General features: G+C 32.0%; 5 protein-coding genes across 8 annotated transcripts; 4 read left to right on the top strand and 1 right to left on the bottom strand.

Annotated features, from left to right (window-relative positions):
* Nucleotides 1–1,477: 1,477 nt before the first annotated feature.
* LOC116348052 lies at nt 1,478–2,453 on the bottom strand. The gene is made up of 2 exons (XM_031778903.1): nt 2,341–2,453; nt 1,478–2,265 (listed from the first exon to the last, which is right to left on the bottom strand). The coding sequence occupies exons 1-2, from the start codon at nt 2,389–2,391 to the stop codon at nt 1,663–1,665; spliced, it is 654 nt and encodes a 217-aa protein (XP_031634763.1). The 5' UTR covers nt 2,392–2,453; the 3' UTR covers nt 1,478–1,662.
* A 905-nt stretch (nt 2,454–3,358) lies between these two features.
* Nucleotides 3,359–4,540, top strand: LOC116348030. The gene is made up of 5 exons (XM_031778880.1): nt 3,359–3,594; nt 3,672–3,718; nt 3,814–3,965; nt 4,255–4,310; nt 4,389–4,540. The coding sequence occupies exons 1-5, from the start codon at nt 3,414–3,416 to the stop codon at nt 4,538–4,540; spliced, it is 588 nt and encodes a 195-aa protein (XP_031634740.1). The 5' UTR covers nt 3,359–3,413.
* Nucleotides 4,541–4,985: 445 nt separating this feature from the next.
* Nucleotides 4,986–6,454, top strand: LOC116348063. 3 transcript variants are annotated; one of them, XM_031778920.1, is made up of 5 exons: nt 4,986–5,672; nt 5,742–5,803; nt 5,892–5,938; nt 6,032–6,179; nt 6,238–6,454. In XM_031778920.1, the coding sequence occupies exons 1-5, from the start codon at nt 5,530–5,532 to the stop codon at nt 6,363–6,365; spliced, it is 528 nt and encodes a 175-aa protein (XP_031634780.1). In that variant the 5' UTR covers nt 4,986–5,529; the 3' UTR covers nt 6,366–6,454. The 3 variants fall into 3 exon arrangements, with proteins under 3 accessions (XP_031634780.1, XP_031634781.1, XP_031634779.1); XM_031778921.1 differs by having other exon boundaries at nt 5,739–5,803; nt 6,032–6,114; XM_031778919.1 differs by having other exon boundaries at nt 5,739–5,803.
* A 655-nt stretch (nt 6,455–7,109) lies between these two features.
* Nucleotides 7,110–8,445, top strand: LOC116348070. 2 transcript variants are annotated; one of them, XM_031778931.1, is made up of 5 exons: nt 7,110–7,428; nt 7,580–7,635; nt 7,727–7,773; nt 7,960–8,095; nt 8,218–8,445. In XM_031778931.1, the coding sequence occupies exons 1-5, from the start codon at nt 7,280–7,282 to the stop codon at nt 8,223–8,225; spliced, it is 396 nt and encodes a 131-aa protein (XP_031634791.1). In that variant the 5' UTR covers nt 7,110–7,279; the 3' UTR covers nt 8,226–8,445. The 2 variants fall into 2 exon arrangements, with proteins under 2 accessions (XP_031634791.1, XP_031634790.1); XM_031778930.1 differs by having other exon boundaries at nt 8,165–8,445.
* Nucleotides 8,446–12,582: 4,137 nt separating this feature from the next.
* Nucleotides 12,583–13,968, top strand: LOC116348068. Its single transcript, XM_031778928.1, has 5 exons — nt 12,583–12,982; nt 13,050–13,162; nt 13,235–13,337; nt 13,433–13,595; nt 13,658–13,968. The coding sequence occupies exons 1-5, from the start codon at nt 12,688–12,690 to the stop codon at nt 13,704–13,706; spliced, it is 723 nt and encodes a 240-aa protein (XP_031634788.1). The 5' UTR covers nt 12,583–12,687; the 3' UTR covers nt 13,707–13,968.
* Nucleotides 13,969–14,005: the final 37 nt, after the last annotated feature.

Here is a 14,005-nt window from a genome sequence, read left to right as displayed (position 1 = left end):
TAGCCATTGGACGGTTTAACAACATCTATAATTTACATCAATTGACCGATCTGACAGTACTAAAGATCGGTTTATGGTATGAATCGAATGTCGCTGATATGCAGCTGTTGGCAAACGGTCTTGTGAAACTTGAACGTCTTTACATTACAAATTATAAAAGCGTCGATTTCATTTTGTCATTCATTTGTCACTCGTTGAAGTTGAACAAAATTAAAGTGATTTCATCGTTAGACAATGATGGAGCTATGAATTTGAAAATGTTGAATGAAGAACGCACCAAGTTGGCCGGAGCACGAAAAGTACTGATTTATGCAACTGAAGATATTTTCTTGTCCACCAAATGGGAGACCAAAAACGGCGACACCAATTTGAACTTAATCGAGATTCGACGTTTGACCTCGTCGAAGGGATGAATATTAACTAAACAACCATTTTTTTAAATTCTATTCACCATATGTTCACCTAAATTTCAAATATTCTCCCATCTCTTCATAAATGAACTAAAAGACACTCGAATATCTCGAAATATCGTAAAATTAAGTTTTAATAAAGGAAAACCTAAATTAGTTTATTATCGAATTAAATTTTTTGTTTAATCATAATTAATGTTAGTTATGAAAAACGGATAAAGAAACATTTCCATATGTCTTAGTAAATTCTTTAATAAAGTGAACTTTAATCAACCAAAAGTCTTTATAGTACATGTTTTTTTTTTCATTGAACATTTATTTAAATTCTATTTGATACTTCAATAGATTTCGGCTTTAATCGAGAAGTTCTTTTCTCGTACAAAATCTGCATCAAACTAATGCATTCAACCTATACATTCAAAATCTTGATATTGAGAAAGAATTCTTTAATGATGAGCATCGCTCAGCATGACCAATTATATAATTTCCCATTGAACTGATACACATATTTTCAGTCTCTTGATGGCACGTTGTATGACTAACGTTTTCTTTTATCTCATTTTGTCACAATTTCAACATTAAATGAATTTTTTTTCAACTTTCTTCTCATAAATAGTTTTTTTTTATCAAATGATTGGTGTTAGGTGAGTATAATAATCAATCATATCAAAAACAAAACTACCGAATCAATCATTCGGAATGATAAGAAAATATCAATTGTATTCCACTCATCCAATAGGTTATGTATCGCTCAAATGCTAAGATTTTGGTTAAAATTACTTGATTTATAGCCCTTTGGAAAGAAAAAGGCTTTCTTCCTCTTTACCCGAACGAATAATAATTTTCTAAACGAAATCTAAATCTAAGCCCAACAAATTTGATAAGTCATTTATGCTGAAAAATAAAAGGAATGCATATTTCAAATATTTATACTGCAAAACGAAAATTGTGTATAGAAAAACTAGCGTATAACGCTGCGTTGATGAATCATTGAAATGAATCATTCAATAAAAAATGTTGTTAAATTTTTTTGGCTATCTACTGTCAAAATAACACGCAATAAAAAATTTGTGTATAAAAAATGTTTTATTAATTTTGTGTTGTTTCACATTTGTACACGAAATGAAATGAATATTCACTTGTCGAATATTATTCAAAACAGATCATTGCTATTGACGTAAAACTTCTACCAATTTCATCTGACGTCAGCCTTTCACGACCACAAAAGACAAAAATTAAAGCATATGTAGATTTATTCAAAAAGTAGTTTATTCAAGTGACCGTCAAAGTTCTTCCTTAGCTCGTCTAGATTTGATAAAACGCGTAGTTTGGTCAGTTGATTGCTAAGTTCAACAGCATTTCCGCATAATCTGCCAGATTTTGAAATTTTACTAAATGATGCACTCGATTCCAACGTTTTTTTCATCTCTGTCATATAATTGGTGCGGCACTCCAAATCGTTGTGGGCATCGGACTCAATTGTGTTTGCCTTTGAAGAATCGTTTTGTACAGCATTCAAATAATTTAAATAAGCATTTTCTAATACGTCAAGCTTCTTTCGTTTCTTTATCTCCTCTTCATGGGCATTTTTAAAATCGATAAAAACTTCACTGATTATTCGTTGATGGTTATTTTTCAGCTGTGAAATGTGTGGCACGGTTTGTTTATATTTTCCCAAATTATCTTCAAACATTTTAAGCGTGAATAGAGCAGTCATCTTTCGTTTGTCACCATTTTGTAATTTACTTACAAAGGTCTTCACATTATTGAATACTCTTTCGAATTTACTCAAATCATCTTTCAAATTTACAGTCTCGGGCCCTTGGCCACTTTGATCAGCAAATGCCAAATTTATCTGTTTTCCAAAAAAAATGAAATGAAAAAAAATTAATTTTTTTTTTCAACTTTATATTATTTTTCTTTTACTCACAGCAAAGACAAAGATGACTGCCGAAAAAGTAAAATTTATGAAACGTTTCATTTTACGGGATGACTTCAAATACACTGTCTACAACTCAAAATATTCAGCGTCCTTATATACATGCTTGAAAGGTGTTTTTCACATTTTTATAAAACGAAGAATGCGATTCGAATTAATACGGCCTATGTACATTTCAATATTTAATTATTCAAGTAGTTGAATATGATAATTTAGGAAAGTGCAACCAATGAATATGGATGAATATCATTTCTGCCCAAGTATTCATTTCAATTTCAGTAATGAGATTCTAAAAGAGATATAATTTTTTGTCGTAAAATCTATATCAATTTTAGGGACTCTCCACCTTTCTGAAATTTTGAATAACAATTAACAAACAGTTTGACTTTTCCGCACAAACGCATAGTTTCCTTGAAAAAATCACAAAAAAAAATGAATTTTTGTATGGGAATCATGCCTGTATGCTACCTTAATGACGTGAAACTTTACACAGACTATTTTTACACAAAAAATAATATTCTGAAAGTTTGAAGAGATTTCAATCAAAATTAGGGTGTACCTCCCCAAATACAAAATTTTCCCCAATTCGAAATTTCTCCAAACTCTCCGAATGTTATTTTTTTTGTGAAAAAAAAAAAATAACCCGTGCAAAGTTTCACGTCTTTACGATACCATACAGGCATGATTCCCATACAAAAATCCAAATTTTTTGTGACTTTTGCATGAAAAGTGCTTCAAAAATAATTTTCATAAACAGCAGTTATTTGAGCTATTTCACGGTGAAAAATACACACTAATGAAAACTTCAATTAATTATGTACTGAAACCTTAATGCGATTGTGAAGTGGCACTCCTCTTGTACGACACACCCAATGTATCGCTTCTTTTTTCAGAGAAGGTAACCACTAAATCGTCTTTTGTTCAATGTTTTGTAAACACTAGTCATGTAAAGTGAAGTGATATTCAAGTTAATTTAAATGTTGATTATTAGTTTTTAAGCAATCACTAGAAATCAAGGTTGAAATCAATTGAATTTATTTGGTTTGCGGATCTGCTAACTAGTAATGGATAAAACACAAGTGAAAATGGTATCATTGACTCACAGTTGTTTCGCCAGTTTGAGAATGGGCACTATTATAGTAGATACAGTTTTTACCGTTCTGCATGTTTGTGGCTTGTGTATTGTTTTTGGAAAAACCACGTGGGAAAATGAGTGCTACTTTAAATTCAATGCGCTATTGCAAGGTGAGTAAACAGAATTGATACCATTTTCACTGCTCTTTTCACATTTATTCAAGTAGTAACAAACGTGTTGCATATAGTTTTTGGTTTAGTTGCAAGCATATTCGGACTTTATGGAACCTTATTTGTGAGTAGATGAGAAACGGTATTTTCGATGCCTAAACAACTTTTTATTATCTCATTTTGGTTTATATGAAAAATTGTTCTTTTATTTCACTCAAGGAAAACCAAACCTTTATCATACCAATGGTTCTTGTGTTGGTGGTTGAAATTGTGGCAGTGTTCTTGTTGTCCGTTAAAATCATCTTCAAATTTTGTGAATCGAAAACATTTTATTCATTGAATTTCTACCATTGGGGACAAAGTACAACAAAGTAAGTCCACATTTGAAAATTTTGCACACAGACATTATATTGACTTATTTTCATCCAGATGAATCAGCGCAGGCTGCTTACTTCAGGCGCTGAAATGGAGCGAAAACAATAGAAGTGAATGTTATGTTTTTTGCAAGAATTTACAACAATCACTTTCATCGTTGTCGCTACATTTCGGCGCCTGACGTCAGTAGCCTGAGCTTATTCATCTGGCTGAAAATATCTCAATATAATATCTCTTTAAACATTATAACTTTAAAAAACGTTTATTGATCATATCTCTTTGCAGTATTGTTTCAAAGGTAGAACACACGGTGATTGTCCTTCTGCTCTGGGTTTTATCATGTAAATATTTAAAAGTCGCATTGTTAATCAATCGAAAAGAAACTTCTTAAAAACGTTCTAAAAAAATCGTATTTTTAGATATTCTTTACAATTTATGGAAGCAACAATATGCACTATATGAATCTATGACAGAAACCAACATTAGAAATTGTAATCCAGAGAATGGAACTGATTTACTGAAGGGATATGACTACAAAAATACCACTGATTCAATCGAAAATATTTTATAAACCAGAATCACTGATTCGAAGAGATTTTGGGAAAATGAAGACATTTTTTATTAAAATATAGTTAAATTTAACATTCGATGTTCGGAAGTTTTTTTTATTGGGTCCCTAAAAAAATGACAATTTTTCGTGATAAACATTATGTTCAACAAAAGAAAAGGAAAAAAGTTTCAAGCTTTCGGTAAAAATTGCTGAAATGCACCTTAAATAACTATAATTGAAAGATCGCTCTTCCATAAACTGCATCGTAGTAAAACACGAGTAAACATCGCAGGAGATTGAGTTGGACATTTTTGTAGTGGAAAATGATACATCAACCGTTTACATTGAATCCTCTCCGATTCTCCTTAAATACCAGTGTCATTGTGATAAAAGGTCCGTTGAGTGAATTATAAAGTTTGACATTTCCATGCACATTTCCAGTGCATCTTTTATTCGGCGTAGATGAAAACATCTATAAGATGAACTTCAACTTTGTTCAACCTATTTTCAATAAATAAAGTGTCTTTGAGCCAGCGATGAAATCTAACGTTAATAGATTTTGTAAATTTTCAAATAACGAAAGTCCTTCACAAGTGTGTAACAAACAACAATAATTAAGATTCAAATTTTTGTGCAAAGATAAGTTGTGCGTGTCTCTAATACTTTTCTGTTGTTGTTGTTTCCAGTACCTCTTAGTGACAGTGCAACATCAAAGTATTGCTCAACAATAAAGAGTTAAATCTGATAATTGAACTAAAAATCAAGACTTGCGCATATGTTTGTTTTCTCCTTTCACTCATAGTCATTTTAGTGAAATGTCAATATTCCATTTAGATTTAAATTTCCCGCGCTTTTTTACTGTTCTGTGCCATCGTCACTGAACATTTTATATTCCTTGTTTTGTATTATTTTCTTAAAAAGTGTCAGTTAAAGTTGGACAGAAACTGTTAAAAGTTGAAAAAAGTTAAATATCAAAACTGTTACAGTTGGACAAAAAAAAAAGTAAAAATATGTTGTGTCCAACGGTGAAAACATGTTGCTATTGTATTAATCTAAAAGTAGCTGGTATTGCACTGGGTCTATTAGATATTTTTTTTCGTTCGGTACATCTTTACATTGTGATGCTTGAAATTATTCAAAAGAATCAATCGATGTAAGTCTTGAATTTACAAGATGATTATTTAATTTTTCCAAAAATGAATTCTCTTTTTTTCAAAAGAAGGAGTGAAATCCATCAAAATGAAGAAGGAATTATTTTACGGGGATTTACAATTGTGGCACATTGTAAGTATAATATTGTGCAACGCAAGCTCGCATTGTGAAAGTCACAGCAGTTTTGAACAGTTAAACATGTTAAAATGCATTCTTACAGTCATCTGCATACCGATCAGCATACTATGGTTAATTGGAATCTTCATGGTAAATGTGTTTGAATAATATTTCGATGAAAGAACGACAGACACTTTTATGGTGTATATAGCAAATGTTCAATAATTTTTTTTATATTCTCAGAAAAAGCCGGGGTTAATGTTATCGTTTGTCATTACATCGTTCATAACATTATTGGTATTGGCGGTGTCACTGTCTGTTTTTTGGTTTGTTGCACTTCAATATCGAAGACGGACTTTAGTTTTGTTTGTCATTTGCTTTTGTTTATCAGGTAATTCACGAACAAAAAATGTTCTCCCATTGTCTTGATAATTTTTCGTCATTTTCAGCAATTTGTTTTCATCTCTGGATCGTTGAGTTTTCCTTGTATCAATCCACCAAGAATCTAAATGCTGTGAGAAATGACCGACAAAATGAGTGCGAACTACAAGATTGGCACAGAAATGACGATTTTTGACCATTTTCACGATAAAAATTCAGCATTTTTTTTTAATTGTAGTGATCATTTATGTATTATTCAAAATAAATATATGCGAAGATGGCAACAACCCCAAATACGAAGTTGTTTAAATTAATTGGAATTGAATAATTGACCAAGTATTTTCACCATGTTAACTTCTTCTCCTGAAAATACCGGAAAATACACATGAATGACTCAACATTGGAATTGTATACATTACTTTGACCTACAAACAGAGACTACTATGAGAGTATTAAGTTCACTGATTTGTTGTGACGAGACATGTTTTACACGTGGTTCAGCAGGGCGAAGCCAGCAAGGTGTCTTCATTATACATTTTACTTTTCCGCAGACACCGATTGTGTAAGGTAAAGTATTTTTTTATCATAGATCGGATAGAAAACGTTGTATTCAAACCAAAGAAAAGGTAAACCGCATGTTTGAAGTGAGTGAAAGGGAGAATATGATATGAACACGTAAGTTTACATGAAAAATATTTACCGCATGTCACCTTTTTCCCAAATTCAAAGAAAATGAGTTGTTGAGTGTCAAGTTCATGATTTCCCGCGTGTGTACTATCGCTTTATGTCAATAATGGAGTGAATAAATTTTCACTCAAAGAAAACCGTATTCAATTTCTTTTTCCAATTCCTCATTTCAGCAATTGGAGCAAATTTTCCTCAATTGGAGTAGTTTTTGCCAGTAAATCGTCTGTCAGTTGAGAAATTGTTTATTGACATTACGGCGATAAACAATATTTGTAGTGTCTCTGATTAAATCTTGTAATTTTTCCAACTTTTCCAAAATATTTTGTAGTTTTCTTGGCATTTTCCTCCGATTTCTATCTTAATCAAGTTTAATGTGCTAAAAGTTACACCAATTTGCTGTTAACCAACGTTTTGAAGAAAACAATGAAAATTCTTACAGTGAAGCAATGCTGTTTTTGCGTCGATTTAAAAATTGCTGGCATAACTTTGGGCGTGTTGGACATTTTATTGCATTTCTATTTGATTTGTATGGAATATTTTAAGGTTCAAAATATGTATTATTCAGATCCATAGTAAGTATCATTTTATCGCATCGAAGAAAGTATCCTAGACAAGTTTGGGCTCATGTCGTAAACCATGACACATTTTGGAAAATATTGTTCAATTGTTTTAATTTTTACCCAAATTTGTAATAAAATCCGTTTCAATTGATTGTTATTTTAGTTATGATCCACTTTGGGAAGGCAACGCCAAAGCTAAATGGATAATTGCGTTGAATTGTAAGTAATGTACTATAATACTATGCGATGAATGTGTATGTGTGTGTGTGTGTCAGAACTGAAGCATTTATAATATACTCCGTTTTCGTAGGTATTGCTATATTCGTTGGGGCGTGTTGGATTCGTGGGATTTTTCAAGTAATTTTTTTAATGTGAAATTGTACTTTTATTGCACGTGCAGTGGAAATTGAGTTCAAAATCATTTGAATACGTAAACAAACTACGAACATTTACAATGAAATGTTCAATTTCAAACAAAATTCATTTGTATTGTAGACGTAACAATTCACAACAATTTAAATAATATTGTTATATTTTTCACAGGAGAAGCCGAGGTTAATGCTGCCTACACTTTTTACAACATCCGTTATAATTGCTTACCTCATTTTCTCCTCGATAGCCGCACTTTGTGCGTCATCGCAATTCGACGAATACACAATTTTTGAAATTTTAGTTTTACGTAAGTTTGAGTGGTTTTTTTATTAAGAGAATCCAATTGAATAAATATTTTTAAATGTTTTTTTAACAGTTTTGCTATTTCATTTTTGGTTGGTTCAATATTCTCTATACAAATCAATAAAGGACATTGACAATAATAATCGAAGCCAGAGTAGGAATGTGAATGAAAATGAAACTCCATAAATTTCGTTTGGAAGGACTTTGTGGGAACAGAGTGGTTTATTTTTAAAGTAACGATGAAATACTTCTTTCTCTAATTACTTACAATTTTCAATTTACTAATAAAATATAACTTATATAATAGCTTGAACAAATTAAAATTATAAATAAAGGTATTGTTTATTTTATTACCGTTTAGTTTGTTTCATTCGTACATACTAAATTACCCCTTTATGGTCAGTAATAAAACATCTCTGCCAGAAATTCTTTGGATAGAATAATCGTCAACATCTGAAAATAAGTTGACAGTTTTGCTGACTCAAATAACACTTAGCGAGTTCTGGCTTTAATATTGGAAGTATAATTACGAATACGAACGAACGCGAACCAAATATGTTTTATATTATAGACTATCAGTTCATATATTAATTATGACATGACATCTCTACTTCACACTGTAACCGGCCTTATGTTAAAATACTTATTTATTTATGAAAATAGTGACAAACTATGGATGAAAACTATGAATTTGGGGTGACTATATGTTGAGCCTAATACAATACTTCATTTCCCACGCAGCATAGTGAGCGCATTGTATTTAAAGATTTTTTCGCATTGTCTAGAACTACATCGGTAATGTGCGAAGGGTCAACCCCCTGTGATTTCGCATGGAATTTATTCGTATTTGCCCGGGTTTTTGATTCAAAGTGAACAGACTATTTTTATGATAAATTATGAGTCCTCATATGCCTAGTGAAACTAATCTTTAGCTTGAATCGCTTCATACACCGATCACATTGATATGGTTTTTCTCTATTGTGACTTCGCATATGCACAGTAAGTTCACTCTTTTGTGTAAATCGCTTCATACACCGATCACATTGATATGGTTTTTCTCCCGTATGTATTTTCATATGTGCTTTTATTGCAGTCTTTGAAATAGTAACATACTTTTTCTTATTTTCATCCCTGTTGCATAGATAGCACTCATATCGACGTCGTTTACAGTCCCTTTCATGTAACTCTTTTTCAATATTTTGTAAAAATCCACGGTGACAACCTGAACAGTGAAATCGGTTATTATCTTTATGAGTCCGCATATGCCCAGTGAGATGAGGTTTTTGGGTAAATCGCTTCTCACACTGATCACATTGATATGGTTTTTCTCCAGTATGTATTTTCATATGTGCTTCTATTGCAGCCTTTGAAATAGTAACATATCTTTTCTTATTCTCATCCTTATTGCAAAGATAGCATTCATATCGACGTCGTTCGCACTCCCTTTCATGTGCTGCTTTTTCAATATTTTGCGAAAATCCACGGTGACAACCTGAACAGTGGAAAAAACTATCCTTATGAGTACGCATATGGTTATTGAGATGTTCAACTCGCGTAAATCTCTTCTTACACTTATCACATCGATATGGCCTTTTTCCAGTATGTATTTTCATATGTTCTTCTAATGTACTCCTTCCAAGAGTAGAATACTTCTTCTTATTTTCATCACTGTTGCAAAGATAGCACTCATATCGACGTCGTTTACACTCTCTTTCGTGTACTTCTTTATCGATATTTTGCGAAAATCCACGGTAACACCCAGAACAGTGGAACAGATTATCCTTATGAGTACGCATATGGTTATTGAGATGGTGTTTTTGGGTAAATCGCTTCTTACACCGATCACATTGATATCGTTTTTCTCCAGTGTGTATTCTCATATGCAAAGTGAGAGCACACTTTAGACCAAATCGGTTCTTACACTGATCACATTGATATGGTTTTTCTCCTGTATGTATTCTCATATGATTTTCTACTGCACGTTTCGAAAGACTAACGCACTTTTTCTTATTCTCATCCTTGTTGCAAAGATAGCACTCATATCGACGTCGTTTACACTCCTTTTCATGCTTCTCTTTATCAATATTTTGTATAAATCCACGATGACATCCTGAACAGTGGAACAGACTATCCTTATGAGTGCGCATATGCTTATCGAGATGGTTACTTTGGTTAAATCGCTTGTTACACTGATCACATTGATATCGTTTTTCTCCACTGTGAGTTCGCCTAACACTAGATATTTTCGAGTTTTTTTCTACATTTTTGTGGGATCTCTGAACGTCCGTTTTCTTTTTCTTTGTTTGACCGCCGATACCTCTATTGGATTTCTCTTTATTTCCGTTACTTTTATTTTTTTGGGAAACCCATTTATCAAGTGTCGATTGACCATTTCTCGCATTTCCAGCTACATTCACATTTGTCTCGTTGTTGCCAGCAATTTTATTGAAAATATTCGGCAAATTCGATCTTACATGCTTAGCTTCATTTTCAATGTTTTCTTTCTCGATTTTGACACGTCCAGAACAGTTTGACTCTGTCTTATATACACGGGTCAGTTGATTGGTCGGAACACGAACTATGGGAATCTCTTCATTTTCCAAATCTTCTTTTTCTTCTTTCGTTTCGACATTGGGTATCTCCGCGCCAACTGTGTGATCATCGCTTTCATCATGATCATCATCATGCTTTAATGTCACGATCAACATTTCGAAAAGCAGTTTCTCTGGATGGTTGCGAGCTGGTGTTGGGCCTTTCATCTGAACTTTCATCATCGCTGATTTCAATAATTGGATTTGAGTTGTTATCATCAGTTAAAATTGGAGCGACATTTCTACCTCGATTTCTATTGAACGACGAATCACATTCAAATTTGGAATAAACTTCATTTAATCTAAAGAAAAGAAATTATTATCATTAATGAACGGCATAAAATACAAAATTCAAGGATGATTTACCTGTCAATTGAACGCTTTAGACAATATTTCTGATGTGCTTGTTGGAACGATTGACCTGATTGTTCGAAACAGTTACTAATATTTCGTAGTGATGACGTCGCCTGGCATTCAATATTCGCCAACATTTTGTCCAGTTCTTGCATCCAATCATCGTTCGACATTTTCAAACAGTTTCTTATGATATAACTCTCGGCGCAACTTTACTTTTGTAAATTGAATTCGCTTGACTTTCACAAGTTCTTTTCTCAACAAAGACGTTTTAACGACTGAATTGAAAGAAATTCATTTGGAGATTTGAAGTTTTTCAACATCAACAAATAAAATGTAAAAACCACAACAAGAAGCCTTTTTGAAAGTATTGAAACAGAATAATTAAGAACGATTGTTCCTAATTATAACTACTCGACTTTGGATCTACATCATAGGTAACGTATTGAATGCAGTTGAACGCGAGACATTTTTTGCACCTTCTTACTCGTTTGTTCGTTTTTGCTATCCATTGTTTAGAAACAATATGATGTCATTGAAAGTAAACTAAAGTAAATTAATCCTTACTGTTTGGTTTATGGTCAGATTTTTGGATTATAGAAAAAAAAAAACAATTTATTAATTAACTACTGTAGTTATAAAAAAACAATGGAGACAAGTCAACCGTGAGAAAGTGAATTTATTTAATATTAAACATAGGCTCCTGAAATTGGCAACCCAAGAGAAGGATTTTAATCCCTCATTTTTCTAGGGGGTGATTTTGTCTCCGAAAAATGGAAATCCAAAAAAATCATCAATTTATTCGGTAAAAGGTCGAAAAAATCGAAAGAATTTTCTTTACAAAACTTCTAACAAAGAGAGGTTTTTGATTCTACTCGAATCAAATTAAAATACGGCAAGGGAGAAATTGGCTATCTGAAAACCCTAGCAAATTGAAAGAATGGACGCCTCGAAAAACTGACTACCAAAAAAGTTGGATTATGTATTGTATATTTTTCAATGGCTGACTCGGTTACTAGATACGTGGAAAAAACGAACAGTTCTTTCCACGCGGAATTCAAAAATTATCCGAGTAAAATGTCTAACGATGGACTTTAAAAATATGTCTATAAAATAAATGGCTATTTTGAAGAAGAAACGTTAAATTTGAACTTATTATTACTCCCAGTATTTGAATACAACCGCCTATCTCCATTCGTTTATGACATAGAGCAATATCCCTAATTCAGGAAGACATAAAAACCCTAAATATTTATTTAGAAATATTTTGAAAATTGCTTCAAATAATATTTTTTTGGTTTTTTCATACAATCATGAAAATTTTTCATGATGATAATTCTCATTTACATGCGTAAGCATTTACAATAATAACATTTGTTCAAATAGACTAAAAAAGAATAAATTTAAGTTCAGAATTCAAGGGCTCGAAACACAACACCGATAATGTTGTTATATCGCATTCGCCGATGAGCTGATTCAAAACAGGTGTAATAGCGTACGCGTTTAGCAAATAGTAGTAAGACACGTAGCCTATAACCGTACTCAATAATTCAAAATTTTGTATAAATAAAGTCTCTCTTAATGAGAGTTTCATCAAAAAGTGTCGAAAGTTGGTTGGGATTACTAATAAAACTATTTCTCACGCATAAAAATGCTGAAACGAACATTCATCACCCAAATATTATTATTTGGGATTTTTGCCATTGTAATTGAGGCAGCACCCAAAAAAGGGAGTGACGGTGCAAGTTCAAGTTCATTCAATCCGATGAAATCGTTGAAAAAAATGCTCACAAAAGAGACATTTTTGAAGAAATTTGAAGTACGTGATGTTGACAGTGGTAAAAACGTGAACTATACCATTAAATATATACCTGAATCAAAATTTGGCGAAGTACTGAAATTGATGTCCGAACATTATTTGAGAGACGAACCGTTATCCGCTTCGAGTATGTATTATTTGTTTATATTTTTTTGTTGTTCGATATTAACAAAAGTTTTAATTTTTTTTAATAGAATCCAATGATCGCGAAGAAGCCAAAGAAAAATGGTTGCAAATACTACATGATAAGAAGTCAGTGGCCTGCTTTGATCAATCAAACAATATCGTCGGTATATGTTTGTTATATGTAAGTGACTGGATCAGTTAATATATTATTTCGATTTGATTTCAAGTTACAAATGATGAATTTTATGCTTAGACAAAACCAAAACATCCAGATCCAGAAAAACAATTGATGACTGGTTTTAATATATTTGAATACTACGGAGTGAATGCGTATTTGAGAGGCGATAGTATGTTAGGTAATTTGTAATAAAAAATCATATTGTTAGGTAATCCTCCTAAAGAAAGTAAATTTATTAATAAAAATAATAATTTAAAAAAAAATTATTTTTAGTTTTACCAAAATATCGTGGACTTAGTATTGGAAAACATATGTTGTCGTGCGGGAAGAAAATTTGTAAAGATTCTGGCTTAAAAGTTATGTCAAGCCATTTTACATCCAATTATTCGAATCGCATAGCCGATGAACTTGGCTATGAGCCAAACGGAGAATACGGGTAACTGATGACAGCTATCAATTAATATTTGATTTCACTGATTTTAGTTATATGTTTTGCAGACAAGTCGGTGATCATACAATTTATTTGAAGTCAATTAAATATGACTAGAACCGCCGATGGTCGAATATATATATCAACCTATAGAAGAAATGATACACATGCACACTTTTTTTACACAAAAAACTCAACAACACCAATAATAAGCAGATTTTCAGATTTTTCGCCTTCCTGGTCACAATTTTGGGATAGGTAGTCAATTTCCGGTCGATGTCAATTTTCGAAAAATCGTATATACTACTAAAATGTACTAATTATGTACAATTATGTACAACAATTATTATGATTATGTACCAACAAAAATTTTTCAGAATTTGGATTTTTAAAAATTGAAAATATCAAAACCCGGA

This window comes from Contarinia nasturtii, unplaced genomic scaffold (assembly GCF_009176525.2).
Source record: "Contarinia nasturtii isolate CC-2019 unplaced genomic scaffold, AAFC_CNas_1.1 Cnas_scaffold_2229, whole genome shotgun sequence".
In the NCBI taxonomy this organism is placed as follows: Eukaryota; Metazoa; Arthropoda; class Insecta; order Diptera; family Cecidomyiidae; genus Contarinia; species Contarinia nasturtii.
Note: the sequence above shows the minus strand (reverse complement) of the source record. Positions and strands in the feature narration are given on the sequence as shown.

Coding starts and splice junctions, on each gene's coding strand:
- LOC116348052 (XM_031778903.1), bottom strand. CDS start 2,391: ATGAAACGTTTCATAAATTTTACTTTTTCGGCAGTCATCTTTGTCTTT. Junction 2,266..2,340: donor CAGTCATCTTTGTCTTTGCT/GTGAGTAAAAGA, acceptor TTTGGAAAACAG/ATAAATTTGGCATTTGCTGA.
- LOC116348030 (XM_031778880.1), top strand. CDS start 3,414: ATGGATAAAACACAAGTGAAAATGGTATCATTGACTCACAGTTGTTTC. Junction 3,595..3,671: donor ATTCAATGCGCTATTGCAAG/GTGAGTAAACAG, acceptor TGTTGCATATAG/TTTTTGGTTTAGTTGCAAGC. Junction 4,311..4,388: donor TCTGCTCTGGGTTTTATCAT/GTAAATATTTAA, acceptor TCGTATTTTTAG/ATATTCTTTACAATTTATGG.
- LOC116348063 (XM_031778919.1), top strand. CDS start 5,530: ATGTTGTGTCCAACGGTGAAAACATGTTGCTATTGTATTAATCTAAAA. Junction 5,673..5,738: donor ATTCAAAAGAATCAATCGAT/GTAAGTCTTGAA, acceptor TTTTTTCAAAAG/AAGGAGTGAAATCCATCAAA. Junction 5,804..5,891: donor ATTTACAATTGTGGCACATT/GTAAGTATAATA, acceptor GCATTCTTACAG/TCATCTGCATACCGATCAGC.
- LOC116348070 (XM_031778930.1), top strand. CDS start 7,280: ATGAAAATTCTTACAGTGAAGCAATGCTGTTTTTGCGTCGATTTAAAA. Junction 7,429..7,579: donor ATGTATTATTCAGATCCATA/GTAAGTATCATT, acceptor TTGTTATTTTAG/TTATGATCCACTTTGGGAAG. Junction 7,636..7,726: donor ATGGATAATTGCGTTGAATT/GTAAGTAATGTA, acceptor CCGTTTTCGTAG/GTATTGCTATATTCGTTGGG.
- LOC116348068 (XM_031778928.1), top strand. CDS start 12,688: ATGCTGAAACGAACATTCATCACCCAAATATTATTATTTGGGATTTTT. Junction 13,163..13,234: donor TCGGTATATGTTTGTTATAT/GTAAGTGACTGG, acceptor TTTTATGCTTAG/ACAAAACCAAAACATCCAGA. Junction 13,596..13,657: donor GAGCCAAACGGAGAATACGG/GTAACTGATGAC, acceptor TATGTTTTGCAG/ACAAGTCGGTGATCATACAA.